This window comes from Nannospalax galili, unplaced genomic scaffold (genome assembly GCF_000622305.1).
Source record: "Nannospalax galili isolate Female #2095 unplaced genomic scaffold, S.galili_v1.0 scaffold1899, whole genome shotgun sequence".
NCBI lineage: Eukaryota > Metazoa > Chordata > Mammalia > Rodentia > Spalacidae > Nannospalax > Nannospalax galili.
Window position 1 is genome coordinate 240726 of NW_008342414.1, and position 19251 is coordinate 259976.

Sequence of the window (19251 nt, forward strand, 5' to 3'; positions counted from 1 at the left end):
AGGAAATTCCCTCAGAGACCCACCTGGATCCAAGCAAGTTGATAACCAAAGTTAGCCCTCATAATTACTAAGTGGAATAATGATTGAAACTTTGGGAAATGCGTTATGTGGATTAATTTTTTTTTTTTTTTGAGGTAGGATCTTCCTGTAGCCCTAGCTGACCTAGAACTCATTATGTAGACTAGTCTAGCCTCAGTATTAGACATCAGCTGGCGTCTGCCTTCTGAGTGCTGGGACTCAAGATGTGTGCCACCCTACCTGACTGGCTTAATTTTTTAATTTGAAGAGTTCCCATTTAATGGAGAGTTCCCCACTGAGAATACAATCATTTTAGCTAATTCTATCTTGCCAGTTCCAGGGCAGCCTCACAGAAAGAATGATACAATGCTCAGAGTTGAATTATATAGCCAGTACAGTCCTATATCTGATGCTTACTAATACTTGACATATTGCTCAACTTTATTTAGAGTCTCACTTTTTTTGGGGGAGGGGGGCTTTTTGAGAAAGGGTCTCTCTGTAGCCCCAGCTATCCTGGAACTCACTATGGAGACCAGGCTGGCCTCAAATTCACAGAGCTCCTCCTGCCTCTGCCTCCCGGGTACTGGGATTAAAGGCATGCGCCACCACACCCGGCTGAGTCTCACTTTTTATTATAAAATATGACTCTGAATAGTATTGGCTTCCATTAGCTTTTGTGATGACTAGGAAAATTTATGAAAAATATGTATCAGATGGTTTGGTAGCAAGTGCTCGAAAAATGGCAGGCACATGTTTTAAATATTTTACATATATTGGGGCTGGAGCGATGGCTCAGAGGTTAAGAGCACTGGCCGTTCTGGCAGAGGAACCATGTTCAATTCCCAGGACCCACACGGCAACTAACAACTGTCTGTAACTCCAGTTCCAGGGGTTCTGATGCCCTCTTCTGAACTCCATGCGGTGCACTTTCTGTAATTCTTGTAACAATCCTATAACATTACAAATATAGAAATCAAAGCCCAGAAAGTTTAAACAAAACCCCCAAATATAAAGAGCCAGCAAGTAGCTATATTAGATAGCTATCGCTGTCTAACAAACCAGTCCAGACCATTCTCACGTTATTGAGAGAACATCAGTATTCCATCGATTCAACTTAACCCTATTGCCTTCTCACTGAGCTCAAAGAAAGCTTTTGATAAGCTCAGTGCATGTCACTCCCAAGCTCAAAGTCAGCTCCTGCTGTCTGATGGGTCTTTTGGTCTGAAGAAGGATTGAGGATATTGCTCAATTCTAACATCTTGAATGTGGGAAGTGGGCCAGAAGGAAGGGGGGGGCTATTTTCCTTTAAGAAATATATTTATTTATTATTTTTATTTTATGTATATGAGTTTATTGCCTGCACGTATGTAAGTGCACCCATGTTGTACAGTGCCCACAGAGGTCAGAAGGAGGGCATTGGGTTTCCCTGGAACCTGAGTTAAGAGTGATTGTTAGCTACCATGTGAGTGCTGCGAACAGAACCCAGGATCTCTGGAAGAGCAGTCAGTGTTCTTAACCACTGAGCCATTTCTCCAGCCCTGGGGAATATGTTCTTACATTGTCCTTTGGCCTTGTCATTTCTCTCCATCTCAGGTCCAGGATTCTCACGAATTCCTGGGCCTTCTCTCTGCTCTTGGTGAACAATTCCTTCTTCAAAGTCTAAACCCCTTCTCGTGGCTAGGGTCTGTGGATGGACTGATGTCTCCTCCTGCCAGGACAGTGGTCCAAGTCTGCCTGTCTCTTGGGGTCAGTCTCTTCCTTGCTTCCCCTGGTTCAAGGCAGTCTGGGGGAATCATGATGCCTGTCTTGCCCACTGGACTGTACCCCCTCCATGCTGATCTGTTCCTAGCACTTGTTATTTCCTAGGAAGAGACAACTAGTGCCAAGTGCCACTCCTCTCAGGCTTGTTCATGTGGTGTGACAACTAACAAAGTGCTGTGTTTTCTTCACAGGGATGGGGGGTGGAGTGGGGAGGGGGGTGAGTTTTTCCCTATGCCCTGACCTTGATCCAGAGTTGAAATTTTTACTGGATTCTGACAATTGGTTTCCTCCATTATTCACTGTGTCTTTATTATTGTGTTAATAGTTTAGAGTTTTAGTATATGCATACTTTTATTTTTTTGGTCTTTTTGAGACAGGGTCTCCCTGTAGTCCCAGCTGGCCTGGAACTCACTATGTAGACCAGGCTGGCTTTAAACTCACAGAGAGATGTCTGCCTGCCTCTGCCTCCCAAAGGCTGGGACTACAGGTGTGCGCCACCATGCCTGGCTTATATGCATACTTTTATTATAAGTAGCTCCAAATTCTTTTTGGAAGTGGGGTTTGGACATCATAAACATGTAACAAACCATCAAGCCAGCTTTACCTCTTAAGAATCAGATTCAGTACCCAGTCTAGGTCTGTTTAAATTTTTTCTCTGGGAAGAAAGTGACAGATTGAGAGAAATGATCTTTAACTTCCCAAAATGACCCATTCATATTAGTTGGATTTTTTTCAGGTGGAGCTTATTCTCCAATGTATCAAGCCAATATCTCTGGAACTGTGGCATAACTAAATATTTGAGTAGAGAAAATAAACAAATAAAAATGAGTAAAATGGCCCAGGCAACTGATAGCTATCGGCTTCGCTGTATGGTGTGCATCCACCAAGCAAAAACTGCCGCACAGAATGTCAACTGCGATTAGAGAGGTCAGCCTATGGTGTGATGGCAGAAGACAAAAATAAGGGCAGTTCTTAGTGAGGACCCAACAGAACACGCCGCGGCACCGCAAAAGTAACCCAATTTCTCCCTCTGCTGGCCGACGATAGGGACTGCTACTTCCACACCCCTGACAAGTCTAGCTTCCTTTGTTCTTTCTGATTCCCAGAAAATAAACTGCTCCTGCTTCCAAACAGCGTCCAGCTGGGAGCTAATCTTTATTCCTTACACCAGAAGTCACCTGACACAGCCCGAACCTGTAAGGACTGTTGTAATCAAGCCCCAGAACGTCTTACTAAGATGCTCCTGGGGTTAAGTTATTTCTGGTTGCAGCAGCTTAATACCCCGTGCTCCATGACAGCCGAGCTTCCCCAGCTTCAACACCAGCTGCCAGGAGGAGAAAGAGAGCGTTCTCCAGGCGTCTTTATCGTACTGTCCTTTGCAGACTAACATCATCTGCTACCTCTGTGTGCTGCCCTGCTCTGGGCTGACATTGGCTGGGTTATTGCAACAGTCTCGGTTAAAATGAACACTTTAGACACTGTTCTAGTTTGCCTTCAATTGCTGTGACAGAACACTCTGACCAATACCAATTTGGGGAGGAAAGGATTAATTTGGTTTACATAGGTTCTGGAACTTGTGCCACCCCCCTTTATTAAATATAGGTTCTAGGGATCAAACTCCAGTCACCAGGCAAATCTAGCAAGTGCCTTTACCCACTGAGCCATCTTTCCAGCCCCGTGTAGTTGTCCTGTGACTCCGTTTACGTGCCCCCCAGGACACACAATAATAATAAATTTTAAAATAAAAATTTGTTTATGATCTCTCTTCTATTAAGATGTAAGCACCACAGAGAGCTTCATGAGTTTATGCAGTAAGCCACTGCATCCCAAGCCTTTATAACCATCACTGGCAACACATTCGGTCCCTGACATGTATTAAGTACATGACAGGTTTATTATGTTCCTTTTCACCCAAGAAGACAGGAGGTTTGCAAGAACATGGAAAAGATACGAGAGGTGGGTAAATGTGGGTGCTGCAACCTGAGTTTGGAAGGCTGAGAGGCCAACGCTGTGATCCACATCAATCTGTCATTGGTGGTCAGGGAAGAGCCACTACTTTCCTCCCTCAGGTGAAGATTGCTAAGCTGTGCCAGAGCTGGCATTGCGCAAACACGCCTCCTCAGCAGCTTTCTCAAGGCTTTCTTGGCTCCGCCCTGCCGGTTTGGCGACATGCCCTAGGGAGGAAATGTTTCCATGCAATGATTAGCTACTGCCAGAAGAATGGCTACAGAAGAGACAGTGTTTGGAAGGTAAGGTGACAGACGGAGGAATGCTGGCATCCTCTGTGAAGTCTTGCAGAATCCCTCAGGCAGTCCCTTCTGGGGACTGGAGCTGAATGGGCCTGGAGGTCTTGGGGAGAGGAAGGGGCACTCAGAGACCCATGGCCGCCCTGTAGGAGCGCTGCCACCCTGAGCCCTTCCCCACAGTGTTCGGTCTCTGTCCAGACGTTGTTATTTATGTCCTCTGCTTCTGCGCCACCTCTGGTACTGGAGAGGAGAAACGAAAGTGAAAGCAGGGCTGTTCGTTGCTAAACTCCATTCTCTACACCCTGGTGCTTTGCTCCAGGTTGCCCTGAGGATTTTCTTTCCTTCTCTACTCCTTAAATAACACCAGGTCACCTCATATGAGAGGTAGCAAGGACTGTCTGCACAAACACGTTGGTTCAAAGGTTTCACTAGCCGGTGTTCACATTATGTTGTATATGTGGACCTCAAAGAAGGTGGCTTTGTGCCTTTTGTTGGAGATGCTGCTGTTTAGATGCTCAGATAACAACAGTTTGGAGCTGTCTGATGACTGAGCAGGATCTAAAATGTCTAGAGCTAAATGAGGCCGTTGCAGTAACCTGACACACTTGGCTCTTCTGTTTGTTCAGTATTTATGTGCACAAATTTTCACTGTTAATTAACTCTCTCATCCAGTGCCTAGTATTTGCTACACACGGGAATGTACTGTCTACACATGACCTTGTTTACTGTTGTCCTCCTTTGAGGAAACAAAATTGTGACTCAACAATGTACAAATGCACAATCAGGAAGTAACAGCCAAAAGTTACTTCAGAATGTAACACACCCAGAAATCCAAGGCTGAGATCAGAATCCACATTTTTTCACAGCTACTTTAAAAGCACGCAAGGATACAAAGAAGGCACGTATGGAGTTGGCAGGCACTGTGACCAGCCTTATTGGGAATAAAGACACGCAAATGGACAAAGACCATGAAATACATTTTTCTTATTAAATAAGCTTTCTTTCTTGATATCTTTCTTTCTAAGAAGCTGTCAATTCTAGGTAAGTAAATAGGTGTACATTATATTGAAAAAAGTAGTTAGCTTTCATGACTAGTTTTGAAGCTTTTGAAAATAAGATAGAATGGCTAAACTTTCTGCAACATCATTCAAACTGTTTAAAACTTTAATTTTTAAAATATTGTTTCAGGTATTTAACTAATTAAGAACAGAAACAAGCATGTAAGTGTACATTACACATCACTACAATGCTTAAAAGGTTTTATGATATCAGAAGGAACTGTTTATAGCATGATAAAGGAACCACGCATAAAATCACTTACACGGCATGATCCCAAGCTAAAAATAAATTATAGAAATATACTAAATATTAGTAGCAGCTGTTTCTGGGTAGGGAGACTATAGAGCGATGCTTTTCTCATTTTAAATTTATATATATTCATAATAGTCTATAGTTTAGCAGTTCTGAATTAAGCAACTCACTCAATGTATTTAGAAAAGGCTGCTAGTAAAGCCAAGTTCTAGATCAGATGACTTTTCCAAATTACAAAGTACCTCTTTCCTTGTCTACAGATGGGATGTCAAAAGACTGAGAACACCTGGTAATCCCAATTTGTACTCCAAGACTCAAGTCTCAAGGAAATAAGTGTTTGTTTTTCTCAAGAAAAAGGCTGAAAGTTGCAACCACTGGCATTTACCATCATGGAGACCATGGATTGTAGCAACCCCCAAGAGGGGTCCACAGCCTCAGGTGGTCAGAGGGCTACTGGAGAAGACAGTCTTTTGTTAATTGAAGCCGTTAAAAGGCAAAATATCGATGAGATCCATAAATTGCTGGCAACAGGGGCTGATGTCAACGTTTCTGAGGATATTGGGGGCTGGACACCTTTGCACAACGCAGTGCAGTGCGGCAGGGTGGACATTGTAGAGCTTCTGCTTCGCCATGGTGCCGACCCTCATCAGAGGAAGAAGAACGGGGCCACTCCATTCATCATTGCTGGGATCCAGGGAGATGTGAAACTGCTCGAGATTTTCCTTTCTAAAGGAGCAGATGTCAACGACTGTGATTCTTATGGCTTTACAGCTTTTATGGAAGCGGCTGAGTACGGTAGGGTCGAAGCCTTAAGATTCCTTTTTGAGAAGGGAGCAAAAGTGAATTTGAGTCGAGAGACACGGGAGGACCAAAGGAGACTTAAGCAAGGAGGGGCCACGGCTCTCATGAGTGCTGCTGAAAAAGGCCACACAGAAGTCGTGCGTATTCTTCTCGAAGACATGGGAGCAGAAGTCAATGCCTGCGACAACATGGGCAGAAATGCCTTGATCCGTGCTCTGCTGAGCCCAGATAATGAAAATGTGGAGGAAGTTACCTGCCTTCTGCTGCACCATGGGGCTGATGTCAACGTGAGGGGAGAAGGAGGCAAGACGCCTCTGATGGCCGCAGTGGAAAAGAAGCACATCGGTTTGGTGCAGATGCTACTGAGCCAGGAGCACATAAACGTCGATGACAGAGACCACGAAGGCAAGACAGCCCTGAGGACTGCTGTGAAACTCAAACAGAGGAAAATTGTCGAGTTGCTGTTGCATGATAAGGGAGCCAATACCGACTGTGGGGATCTTGTTGGGATAGCCAGGCGGAATTACGACGATTCCCTTGTAAAACTTCTTCTCAGTTATGGAGCTAAGGAACATCCTGACCCTCCTGTTAGAGAATGGGTACCTCAGAGTTCACGCTGGGGAAAAGCCTTGAAAAAGCTCCACAGTATAAGTCCTCGTATAATTGGTAAACTCAAGCTCTTCATCGGTGAAGAATTTAAAATAGCTGACACTTCTGAAGGGAACATCTACCTGGGGTTCTATGAGGAGAGAGAGGTGGCTGTAAAGGTGTTCCGAGAGGACAGCATATATGCAGCAAATGAAATCTCCTGTCTGCAGTGCTGCCGGGATCACAGTAACTTTGTGACATTCTATGGGAGTGAGAGCATCAAGGGCTGTTTGTATGTGTGTGTATCCCTCTGTGAGCAGACGCTGGAAGAGTGCCTGGCCCTGCATAGAGGGGAAGCTGTGGAAGATGAGGAGGATAAGTTTGCTCACAACGTCCTGCTATCTATATTTGAGGCTGTTTATGTACTACACTTGTTGCTTGGTTACACCCATGAGGACCTGAATCCACAAAACATCTTACTAGGTGAGTTCCTGTGGTCATCTTTTCTGTGTGTCTGTGATAATACTGCAGACTGTTATAAATATATAACAGGAATTTGATAGTTCTGGAGACTAGGAAGTCCAATGTCAAGGCATAGACATAAGGCAGAGGCCTTCTTGGACTATGCCATCCATGGTGGAAGGCAAAAAGGTCAAGAGAGCTCAAGAGAGCTCAAGAGAGCACCAAACATACTTTTCTAATAGATCCACTCTCAAGATAATGAAACCATATGCTTGTTAGTGACATTAAGCCATCCATGAGGGCAGATTTCTTATGGCCTAATCAACTCTTGAAGGTCTCACTCTCAATATTAACTATAAAATATTAAAATCCCTAGTATATAACATAGGAGAAAACCCAAAGGTTGGATTTGGTGATGATTTTTTAGATGAGCTACGAAAGGCATGATCAATGAAGAAAAAGTTGTTAAGAAGCAAGAAGGGATTAACTTTTTATTAGAGATTTTTCTGTTCCACCAAAGAAACATTGTCAAGAGAATGAAAAGATGAGCCACAGTCTGAGAGAAAAAAACTTTTGCAAGAAACCCATCAGGTAAAGCATTGCTGATCACAATATGGAAAAATCCCCCGAAGTCAACAAGAAGAAAGTGGAACAACTTGGTTTAAAAGGGGGCCAAAGACATTAGAGGACTGAGGTTAAGCTTATTGGCAGTAGGGTAGAGGGAAGATTTTATTTAAAATGCCAGCACACTGTTTATTAATAGCCTGTGATTGATTTGTAGAGACTAGGCTTAAGTGTTAAAAAATAGCATGTTAACAGTATCAGCTGAATCAAATAGTGAAAGATAGAGACCCTTGAAAAGAATCAAGTCAGAAAAGCAGTGAGGTCTTCCATTTAGGCACCTTCAGAAACCAAAGTGAGTAGCAGAAACCAAAATGAGGTAAAGAAGGACAGGAAATGACTGGTTTGGATAACAGGCAACAACCCCTGGCTTCCATCTGTACCCTGTCTGCCTCTTCAGACTCTGACCGGCCACCTTATGACTTCATCCCTGCTCCCTGCTCTCTTGGCCTTGTCACAATCAGATTGGAATTGTCCAGGTTCCTTGCTGTCTCAGGAATTCCTATTTGGAGCATCCCCATCTCTGTTAAAAAAATGTAAGATTGGGATTGGTCAGTGCAACAGGAAAATGAAAGATGAGACCCACCTCAGGACAGATTGTTCTTAAGAACAATGAAGGACCATGGTTTCTCGGAGGGATGGACCTGAGGCCCTGAAGCATGGTTGGTCTCAGTTTTTATGGGGTTTAGGAAGAAAGACCAGGTGTTTTTCTGCAGTCCTGTTTTTTTTTTTAACAGGGGAATTGGGACAATGTTTTCCCAGACAGCAGTCACTGAGTTGAGGGTTGGGGTTTCACACAGTTTCCTGGCTGGGGATTTCTCCTTAGTTGGGGCTTTCCAACCTGAAACACTGATCCTTCAGTCCCCTCCCTACCCTCTTCTTGCCTTCCCAATTTTATCCCATCTCTAATCATGTAGCTTTCCTGTAATACAATAATAGAACATCTTGCGCTTTTGCCAGTGTTTCCAAAATTGCAATACTTTTTATACTTATTTGTGGAATAATTTAGTGTGTCTCCTTGTCCAGACACTAAACTCGTGGGCTGAGTTCTTCTTCACTCGTTTTAATTTTTTGGTAAATGCTTGACAAATAGTTTGATGGATTCATGTTTATGATCCTCTAGGATCCCACACAACTTTAATTCTATGTTTGGAATCAAAAGGACTCTAGATGCGTACTGGCAGATATATCTTGCCCTGGCCTCTTCCTGATACAGCTCAGATTTGTTTCCTGTCCACTACGATGTGAACTGCTCTACCAAACGCTCACTTCCATGCCAGGCTTAAACCTCTCAAACTGTGATAGAAATAAGTCTTTCCTTCTTTAAATTCCCACAGCTACACAAAAGGACTTCATATAGAAGATGTGGTATAGGCAAAGCGCAAATGAAGGTGGGAGGAATTTCAAGGAATGTGTGGGTCTCGTTCCTGTGGTTCCATGGTGTAATGGCCAACATCAGGAGTCTGCAGGCTTCTTAGGGAGAGAAAATTTATCTTCCTCATCCCCCACAGCTTCCTTTCTACACACAGCAAGGAGGTGTTTTAGTGTCTGATCACAGAGGGACACATATAAACAGTCCTGTTGCTCTCACTCCCATAGACTGTCACAAAGTTTCTATAATCTCCACAACACTGCAGACATACTGGCCTTCATCATACTTGGACATCACCCAGCCTTCTTCTTCAGACTCCTTCAAGCCAATAGCACTGGCTCACCTCTTGTAGGATAAATATCGGACTGGTTCTCCTTTTATCTCATTCCTGATGTTTAGCAACTCTCTCATCCTTCTTCCTGAAGGATCAATGTCTTCAAGAAGGAAGAAGAATCTGAAGGGGGTAGGGAAGCAATGACTGCATGAACACATCACTGACCCATGATTGTGGTCTAAAGTATCAGAGTAGTTTGGGGCTGTTTGGCTCAACTGAATGGAAAGCCATGCAAGACATTCCTGATTTAGAAACTTGTTGGTTTGTTGTTAGTTAGCCATAGGATGTAACCTTGATTAGTGCCAGCAGTTTCTTTACAAATCTGTGCTGTGTCCCAGGAACTGTGAGAATGGGGAACTAGTTAACTTTACTCTCATCTTTTCCTACTGTTTGGTGGTGATATATATTTATGTAAATGAATTGACTATCACAGCATGGAGAATTAATATTTTCCATACACCTCTGAAATTATGCCTTAGATTCCAAGAATGCTGTTCGCCTGTCAGATTTTGATAAGAGCAAGAAGTGGACGGGAGAGCCACAGGAAGTTAAGAGCGATCTGGAGGTAATTTCTTTAGTCTACTTTTTCTTTTCTCTGCTCTCTTCTTTGTTTATTATTTCAGTTCCTGTGGTCAGAAGGAAAGGCTTCTCAAGGCTTTTTTCTGTCTTGCCCACTGTCCTTGCTCCCTGGAATGCAATGGCATTTCCTTAGGTACCTCCTACCGTGGAGCTCTCATCACCATCAATAGAGGAGGTGTAATGGCTGGGTAGGTATAGAGGTGCCTCTCACCGTGGCCCCTTTTTATCTCTATTCTCCCTCTACTAGCTAAAAACGTGGTTAAATTGAACATTTGTGCCTATTCTTCAAACACTTCTTAGAGGTATTTCTGAGTACTCCAAAGGATTTTGCTACCTAAGGATAAAGTTAATGAGATTTCCTTCCCCACTCTATTCAAACTTACCAGCTGAGCTCCAAAGAAAGCCAGATATCGAGGCCTCAGAGAACTTCTGGGAGGGGTGGGTCAGTCTTCAGCTCAAAAGAGACAGAGCTTGGCCAAAGTGTTAAGCTAGCTGGTGGTCCTGAGAGGACATGGAGCTAGAGGCCCTGTGGACCAAAGTCCCCAGGCTTATTTATACCTGGTTGGCAGTTTTCTCCTGGGTAGTAACCAATGGTCAATAGCTTTGGTTCTTGGTTTGGCGGTTCCTGATTTCAGTTCTTCCCCTTTGCTGTCGAGCATAGCTGGCTCTTATGCTGAGCTTCTCCTTTGCTTTTCTTCCTCGTTGTGTCCTACCTCCTTGAATTAGCACAGTGTCCTATCTGACTGGGAATGGCTCTATTATCTGCTTCCTCATATAGTACTAGATCCAGTTCCTAGCCTTACTTGAGATATCCCTTTTGTTTAAAGCTGTCTCCCTTTGTTTAACTCATCTATAGTCTATCAGTACATTTAAGACCTAGCTTAAATCCCTCTGCTGCCAAAAAGTCTATCCCAACAACTCTGGACCAGTGTTACCCTTCATAAGCCTAAATTGTGTGTTCCATGTGATGCCTTGAAGAGTTCTCCATGAACAGAGCTGTACCTTCCTTCCCTAAGAAGCCTACAGACTCAGAGTCCCGATGTTGACCATTATACCACAGAACCACAGGAACAAGGCCCACATATTCCTTGAAATTCCTCCCATCTTCATTTATGCTTTGCCTGTACCACATCTTCTATATGAACTCCTTTTGTGTAGCTGTGGAAACTTAAAGGAGGAAGGTCTTATTTCTATCTCAGCTTGAGAGGTTTCAGCCTGGTGTGCAAGTGAGCGTTTGGTAAAGCAGCTTACATCATGATGGACAGGAAGCAAAGCTGAGCTGTAACAGGAAGAAGCCAGGGCAAAATATATCTGCCAAGACATGCCCCCAGTAACCTGCTTCTTCCAAACAGGTCCCAACGTCCATAGTCCCACCACCTCAAAATAAGTCCATTGAAAATTTGAATCTATCAGTGGGTGAAACCATCCATTAGGTTGATGTAGAGCCTGATGAAAAATTAGGAAAGTAAGGATTTTAACCACCCCACCCCACCTCTCTGTCTGACTCTGTCAGCAAAATTCAGGTGACAGGTTTGTGGTTAAAACTGTGACATACTTAGCTAGAGCCATTTGCTTTGTGTCCTGACAAAACTTGCTCAATTTTGTTTGTCTCAGACAGGGACTTTTTATTTTTTTCCTCAAGAATTAGACAAATTACTTGCTTTTTAAAACTTTTCACTGTTAGCCAACCAATATGCAATTTGCCTATGCTGTAACCTACTATCAAAGGTATAAAATGTAAAAACTTCCACTCTTAGGGGTCCAGACTCTGAGACTTGAGTCCTCTGGACCAGGCTGCAGCCATAATGAAATCTGCTTCCTGAACCTTCCCTGAGTCTTGCCTCATCTTCCCTGCAACAAGGTCACACTCTCCCAATCTAATCTCTACAAATACCCTCACAGACTGACCCATTCTCCTAGGCAGACCTGTCCAAAAAGGTTGAAAATTGAGATTAACTATCAAAGTCTTCCAAGGTTACCCAAACAGAGAGGTAACTCCTTTGCATTTTTGGCTTGGTTTGTGGCTTACGTGCAGGCCCTTGGATGGCTGGTTCTATATGTGGTAAAGAAGGGTGAGATCCCTTTTGAGACCCTGAAGGCTAAAAATAATAAAGAGATGGTGCAAGAATCTCCAGATGAAGAGACTAAGGACCTCATTCACAGCCTGTTTTCTCCTGGGGAAAATGTGAAGGACTGTTTAAAGGACCTGTTGGGCCATCCCTTCTTTTGGACCAGGGAGAAGTAAGTAAAAGGCGGTGTGTAGTACAGGCCTCCAGAAGGGGTGCAGAAGGGTGTGGGCAGCTGTTGGGCTGGGTTATCAGTAGACTCAGGCTTTTCTCCCACCTTAGCATATGCTGGCTGTGTGTCCTTGGAGAGGTGATTTAACTTGCTAGATTCTTGTTTTGACCTCTGAAGAATAAGTGGAAAGAAAGAGCCTCTCTCATGCAGAATTTCGTTTTGGTTTACTTATTTTCATTTTTATGTGTATGAAAGTTTTGCCTGCATGTATGTAAGTGCCCCTGTTTGTGTAATGCCAGAGAAAGCCTGAAGAGGATATTGGATCCCCTGGAGCTGGAGTTATGGACAGTTGTTATTGGGTGCTGGTGGGTGCTGGGAGCCAGTTCTCTTAACTGCTGAGCCAATTCTCTATTCTCTATTCTGGTTCTCTGTTCATATGCAGACTTTTTACCAAAACCCAAAGCATATTAGTTTTCTCTCTTTGCAAAGAATGGGATAACCATAGTAACTGTCTCATCCTCAGCCGTTATAGGACACTTCGGAATGTGGGAAATGAATCTGACATTAAAACTCGAAAACGTGACAGTGAGCTCCTCAAGCTGCTGCAATCAGGAACAGCTAAACCTTCCAGAAGTTTTGATCAGTGGAGATCTAAGGTACAAGCATTTCCTATGGTCTAAGAATCATTCCAGGAATAAGAGTATATGTAATGTTTTATGTTACCTTTCCTAACTTATTTTTTACCACTAGCTGTTGCAACCAGGAAGTGAAAGAGGTGGTTTTCCTTTCTTCAAAAGAGCCCTCTTGGCTCTTGAGTTTCTGCTCCCTCTGTCAGAGTCCAGGGCCCCCAACAGACTGTTATTCAGACTGCCTTAGGATGGCCTTGACCAGCCCATTAGTCATTCTGTCAAGTCTAGCCAAGAGTCCCATTATGACAAGACTTAGCATTGGTGTGCAAATATCTCTGTGGTGTGTTGACTTAAGGTGCTTTGGGTAAATCCCCAGCACCTTATGTGGGTCATGATAGGTCTAGTTTTAGTTTTTTTGAAGAAACATAATACTGATGACTGGGTTAGTTGATATACCCACAGACTTAAAATTTTTTTTAAAAATTTTATTATTTTTATTTTATGTGAGAATATTGCTTGCATGTATGTAAGTGCACTGTGTTGTGCAGTGTTGATGCGGTGCGGCAGGTTGCACGCTGCTATGCCAGCTGTTGCTGGGGTGCGCAGGTTTCGCGCACCGAGCCGCTGTGGATCCCTGCTGTGCAGGTCCCTGGCTCCCGGCGGCTACCGGGAGCTGGAGGCTCTGCAGGCCGCGATCAGCTGCCGGGCGGGTTCCGTTCCAAGCTGCCAGCGCTCCCTCTATGCAGGCGGATGCACACGATCCAGCGGTCACCGGATCACGAGGGGAGGTGCAGGAACGGCGAAAGCAGGATCTTTGCGAGTGGCTGTTGACGGAAGGATAGCCCCCTCCGGGAAGACTGGATCACAGGCTGGTTCCAGGCGCAGTGAGACAGCTCAGTCAGATTCAGTGATTCAGCTCCAGCCAAGTTTATTCAGTGATTCAGCTTCGCTTTATTGGGGTGAAACCAGAAGATTTATAGTGTGGAGGCAGTAGCAAAAGCCTCAGCTGATAGGTGCTCATAGGATGCCCTATTTACAGGCGGTGGGCTTCTATCAGGCTGTCAGACAGTGCCTGATTATCACATAGGAAAAACCTGGCAGTTTCTTTGCCAGAGGTCATGTATCTGTGACAGCCACTTCAAAGGTGAGTCAGGAAGGAGAGCAGAAGGCGCCGGCTGAGAAGAGGAGTCTCTCCATTTGTGCGGAGCCGGCTTGCGGCTATCCGGACATGGAGAGACTGCGACCCTAAACAACAGGGTTCCCCAACAGTGCAGTGCCCAGGAAGGTCAGAAGAGGGCATCAAATTCCCTTGGAACTGGAGTTATGGACAGTTGTTAGCTGACATGTGGGTGCTAGAATCGAACCTGGGTCCTCTGCAAGAGCAGCCAATGTTCTTAACCTAACCACTGAGCAATCTTTCCAGCCCCAAAGACTTTTAAATCATATTTCAATGTGCTTTTAATTTTTTTTTTTTTTTTGGTCTTTTTTGAGATAGGGTCTCCCTCTAGTCCCTGGTCTCTAACTCACAGAGATCCAGCTGCCTGGCTCTGCCTCCCAAATGCTGGGATTAAAGGCATGTGCCACCATGCCCAGCTCTTCAATATGCTTAAAAAATTAGTTCCTTATAACCCCTCAAACACACACAACTGCATTTCATGCTGTGGTATGTCATTTGCTTTCCCTTGTTTCTATCAGTGTGTTCTCTTCATTGGTAGAGAGTAGCATTTATTCAAATTTGTATTTGGCCTTTTGACATTAACACACCATCAGGATTTATTTCATGTTGCAGCATATTTTTGCATAATGTTTTATTTTTCAGATTGACAAATGTGTTATGAAAAAAATGGATGCTTTCTATTGCAAAAATAAAAATTTCTATCGGGACACTGTGGGTGATCTGCTGAAGTTCATCCGGAATATAGGAGAACACATTGATGAGGAAAAAAATAAGAGGTGAGTGCCGCTGTCATTCTTCTAAGTCAGGTATGGAATGAGAACAGTTAGAAAGCCCAAGTCTAAGTCTATCTGTGTGGAAAGAAGGAAATTTACTTTGACAAAGAAAAGCAATTATTTTCTGTTTAGAAAAGGGATCCCGCAGGCGCTTTGTCATTAATTACATACGCATCTAGCACGTCTTCCTTTTTAGCTTTTCTGGGGCCCATAGCTTGTGGCTTCTTGTAGGAACAGCGCAGGACAGGGCCTCTGTGTGATGGGAATGTAGATTTTTAAAAAGTTGAACATAATCCTATGTTAGGTAAATCATTTTTTGCTGCCAAAAATGTTAGCTGCAAACACACACAGACACACAGACACACACACAGACACACACAGACACACACACACACACACACACACACACACACACTCACGCACATGTGCATGCATGAGCAGTCTTTTTTTAGGGGAGGTTGTGGGTTGTATATAAGGATTTACGGGATTATATTATTACCATTTTTATGAAAGAAAAAAGTTCAGAGAGATTAAGTGGCCAAAGTTTTCCCAGTTATTGAAGGGTCAGGAGGGGAGTCTTGCTGGTCAGATTCCAAAGTCCTTGTTGCTTTAGAAACCAAGAAAGCAGGCTGGAGAGATGGCTCAGCGGTTAAGAACACTGACTGTTCTTGCAGAAGATCTGTGTTCAATTCCCAGCACCCACATGGCAACTAACAACTGTCTGTAACTCCAGTTCCAGGGGATCCAACAGCTTCTTCTGTCCTCCGCAGGCATTGCATGACACAGGTGCACTTACGTACATGCAGGCGTAACACTCATACACATAAAATAAAAATAATAAATAAAATATTTTTAATAAAAGAAACCAAGAAAGCTCAGTGAGCTCCTGGGCCCTACACTGTGGAGAAGGAGGAGCTAGGGCAAGTGTAAGAGGAACAATTTGTTTCATTTCAGGGTAAAGGAGATAATTGGAGACCCTTCCTGTTATTTTCAGAAGACATTTCCAGATCTGGTCATGCACGTCTATAAGAAACTGCAGCATACCGAGTACAGAAAACATTTTCCTTAGACTCAACCAGGCCTCCGTGGGATCCAGGTGACAGGAAGGGTGGACCCTGGTGCTGACTGGGTCTTACAAGTTCAAGGAACAGTTTTTTATCTGTGTAGCTTTCAGCAAGTCACAGTTCTCTGGGTCTTTTAATTAGCCTGGTTGTTTTGAGGGAATGAGTTGGCTAGCTGGCCTGTTAGTTTCTGGCATAGAAAGTCCCCCACATTTCTTTACTTACAAAAGGAGTGTTTTCCCAAACTATACTGCTCCATTTTAGTGGCAGGAACTGGGAGAACCTTCTGACGAGATCCCTCTTCTTTTCTTCTTCTTTTTTTTAAAATCTTATTATTATTGTATCTCTTTCTGTGTTTATGATGTGTGTGTGAGCACACACATACCAGTGTGCGTGTGCCATATAACATATATGTCCTAGCACACATGTGGGGGGGTAGTCATAGGAAAGCTTTGGGGAGCTGACTCTCTCCTACCTTTACAGGAATTCTGGGGATCAAACTCATGTCTCAGATTTGCATGGCAAGCGCCTTTACCTGCTGAGTCATCTTACCAGCTGAGTCATCCTACCAGCTGAGTCATCTTACCAGCCTGATTCCTATTATTCATTTCACCAAAGGAATGAGTACCAAGACCCCTAAATTTTTATATTTCATAATTGTCTCAGTCAATTCTCCTGGTGATCTTGCAAACAGAATTTATTATTTCTATTTAAGAACTAGAGGCTCAGCTTGAGTGACTTTCCCAACATCATACAGTCTGTACAGAGCACTGTATAAATGGATCTGGTGTTATTGTCACATCTCACATGGGGGCTTTGTAAACTTAATCAGCAATTCAGGGCTTTTCTGGATGAAACCCAGAAGGAATTTGCCAAAATATGCCAAAGAGGTTCCCAGAAACCTATTTATTCATTCAGTATTGTTGGATATTAATATAAATCTAGGTACTAGTTGCATGAATTCCATTCCTTCTAGAAACACCTGCACTGGTTCTTCATGATCTCCAGGCAACAGTTCTCACTTGGGGTCATTTGACAGGGTCACAACTTGGGGGATGGTACTACTGGCATTAGGTACATGGAAACCAAATTTTCTGTGATGCATGAAACTCCATTCTGGGTACCCTCTCCAGCTCCCTGGCACACAGAGGGACCTCAGCCCACGCTTCTCTCTACCTTGTACTTTTGCTCCCCTTTCCTGCAATCAAAGCTACTTAGGGCCAATGACTGACTTTGAATTTGTGTCCCCACTGTATAGTAGAAATATCTGCCTTACGGTAATGCTGAATAAATCTTCATTGACTAATCGAGTCATCTTTGTGTGTTCATAATAATAATAGATTTTATGATGCTTTAGAATTTATACATCTGCATATTTTCCAATCTCATTTTTTTGGTTTTTATTTTTATTAAAATTTTTAAATTTTATGTGTATGAGTGTATTGCCTGCATGTGTGTAAGTGCACCTGTGTCGTGCAATGCCTGCAGAGGTCAGAAGAGGTCAGATACCCTGGTACTGGAATTATGGATGGTTTTTAGCTACCATGTAGGAATCGAACCTGGGTCCTCTGCAAGAGCAGTGAATACTCTTAACCACTAAGCCATGTCACCAGCCCCCTTTTTTATGTTTTTGAGACTCTGTAGCTCTGGCTGGCCTGGAATTCATTGCAGAGACCAGGCTGGCCTTGATCTCACAAAGATCTGACTGGCTCTGACCCCTGAGTGCTGGGATTTAAAGTATGTCCCCACACCTGGCCTCCCATTTTGTGTTTGAAACAGTCCTATAGGGTACGATTCTGACATTTATTTTGAGGAGGAAACTCAGACTAGAAATATTTTGATTTACTTTAGGCATATGGCTAGGAAGTGTCACTGTCTTGATTTGGATAAGTTATCTGGTGTGACATCAGATGTTCTTTCCACCTATCATTGTGATGGTTAAGGTGGGGCTTGGAATAGGAATTAGATGGTGTCTTAGAGTACTTCCAAAGGAAGTGTCTGACAATGGGAAGATAAGTATCACTAAAAGGAGTTCAGATATACTGGAAGAAATAAGCTGAAGACTTTAAAAAAAAAAAAAGCCTTATTAGCACATAAGTTGTTTTAGGTTTTAAAATTGAGCTTTGGTTGTTAATCAAAATGTCTATGTGCAAAGCATATTCAATAAATTTTTGAATCCTTTTATTAAGTCTGATTTTCTTTGAGTGACATTTCTGCTTTAGTGACTTGTGATGTCTATAATAGAACAGAGTAAACAAGTGATGCGGGAAACTACTCCTGGGGAGATATGAACAAATGTCTATTCACCCCAGGTGAGGAACCAACAACAGACCAAAGTAAGAATACCACCAAAGTCCAGTTTGGTGAAACAACGAGTTTATTGGTGTTACTTACAGGAGTATGGGTGAGGGATTACTTACGGGAGCAGAAACGACCCACAGGCAGCTGCATTACCAAAAGCCTGCCCCAGAATGGGTGACAGCTCATAAGGCAGAAAACCTGTAGCATACTGTACAAACTGCACGCAGATCGACAGGTTGGAGAATGTCCTTTCCAGGTAGCTTGGCTGGTCTTACAATGTCTCTCTGCAGTCCTTAAGGCTTACATAAGCTTGGGGAGAGTGTGGCCTAGTAGACTATGTTTTAAGGAAGGACATCGTGGTCTTTAAAAATGTGAATAGAATGGGCTGGGAAGATGGCTCAGTGTGTAAAAATGCCTGTTGTGTAAGCACAAGGACCTGAGTTTGAACCCCAAGAATACGTGAAAGCCAGATGTATAGTAAAAGTGTCTCTAACCCCTATGCTCCTACCAGGAGATAGGAGGCAGAGACAGGAGAATCCTTGGAAGCTTGTAGGTCAGTTAGCCTGGCGTTCACAGCTAAAATAAAACAGAGATGCCTGTATCTAAAACAAGGTGGAAGGTGAAGACCACCACCTGACTTCTACACACAGGCACATGTCCCCCTGCATTCACATATACAAATGTGTACACATGTACACTGACACAAACACACACACACACACACACACACACACACACACACACGAAAAGGATTCTATTTCCATTCTAGAACTGTAGAGATTGATGCCCTTGTGTACACAGATGGAGGGACTGGTCATTTTATCTTCAACTCCATTCTCTGAAATTTTTGGAGGATTTTTGACTGACATTTAGAAAATGTTTTCCATTCAGTTGTCACTGCTATAGACATTTCACTGAGCATGTAGCTCATATTTAGGAACTGCATTAGGCAACGTGTGGAGGGCTTTGCCACACAGGA

The 19251-nt window shown here is 43.4% G+C and overlaps 1 protein-coding gene across 3 annotated transcripts; it reads left to right on the forward strand.

The window, feature by feature from the left end:
• Positions 1 to 3855: 3855 nt before the first annotated feature.
• On the forward strand, positions 3856 to 17413 carry Rnasel (ribonuclease L). 3 transcript variants are annotated; one of them, XM_029566152.1, is made up of 8 exons: positions 3856 to 4028; positions 5597 to 7208; positions 9994 to 10079; positions 12129 to 12334; positions 12855 to 12987; positions 14780 to 14913; positions 15905 to 16006; positions 16455 to 17413. In XM_029566152.1, exons 2-8 carry the CDS (start codon positions 5726 to 5728, stop codon positions 16528 to 16530), a joined length of 2220 nt encoding a protein of 739 aa, XP_029422012.1. In that variant the 5' UTR covers positions 3856 to 4028; positions 5597 to 5725; the 3' UTR covers positions 16531 to 17413. The 3 variants fall into 3 exon arrangements, with proteins under 3 accessions (XP_029422012.1, XP_029422013.1, XP_008836722.1); XM_029566153.1 differs by having other exon boundaries at positions 3857 to 4028; positions 15865 to 16006; positions 16455 to 16510; XM_008838500.3 differs by having other exon boundaries at positions 3857 to 4028; positions 15865 to 16523.
• The last annotated feature ends 1838 nt before the right edge of the window (positions 17414 to 19251 follow it).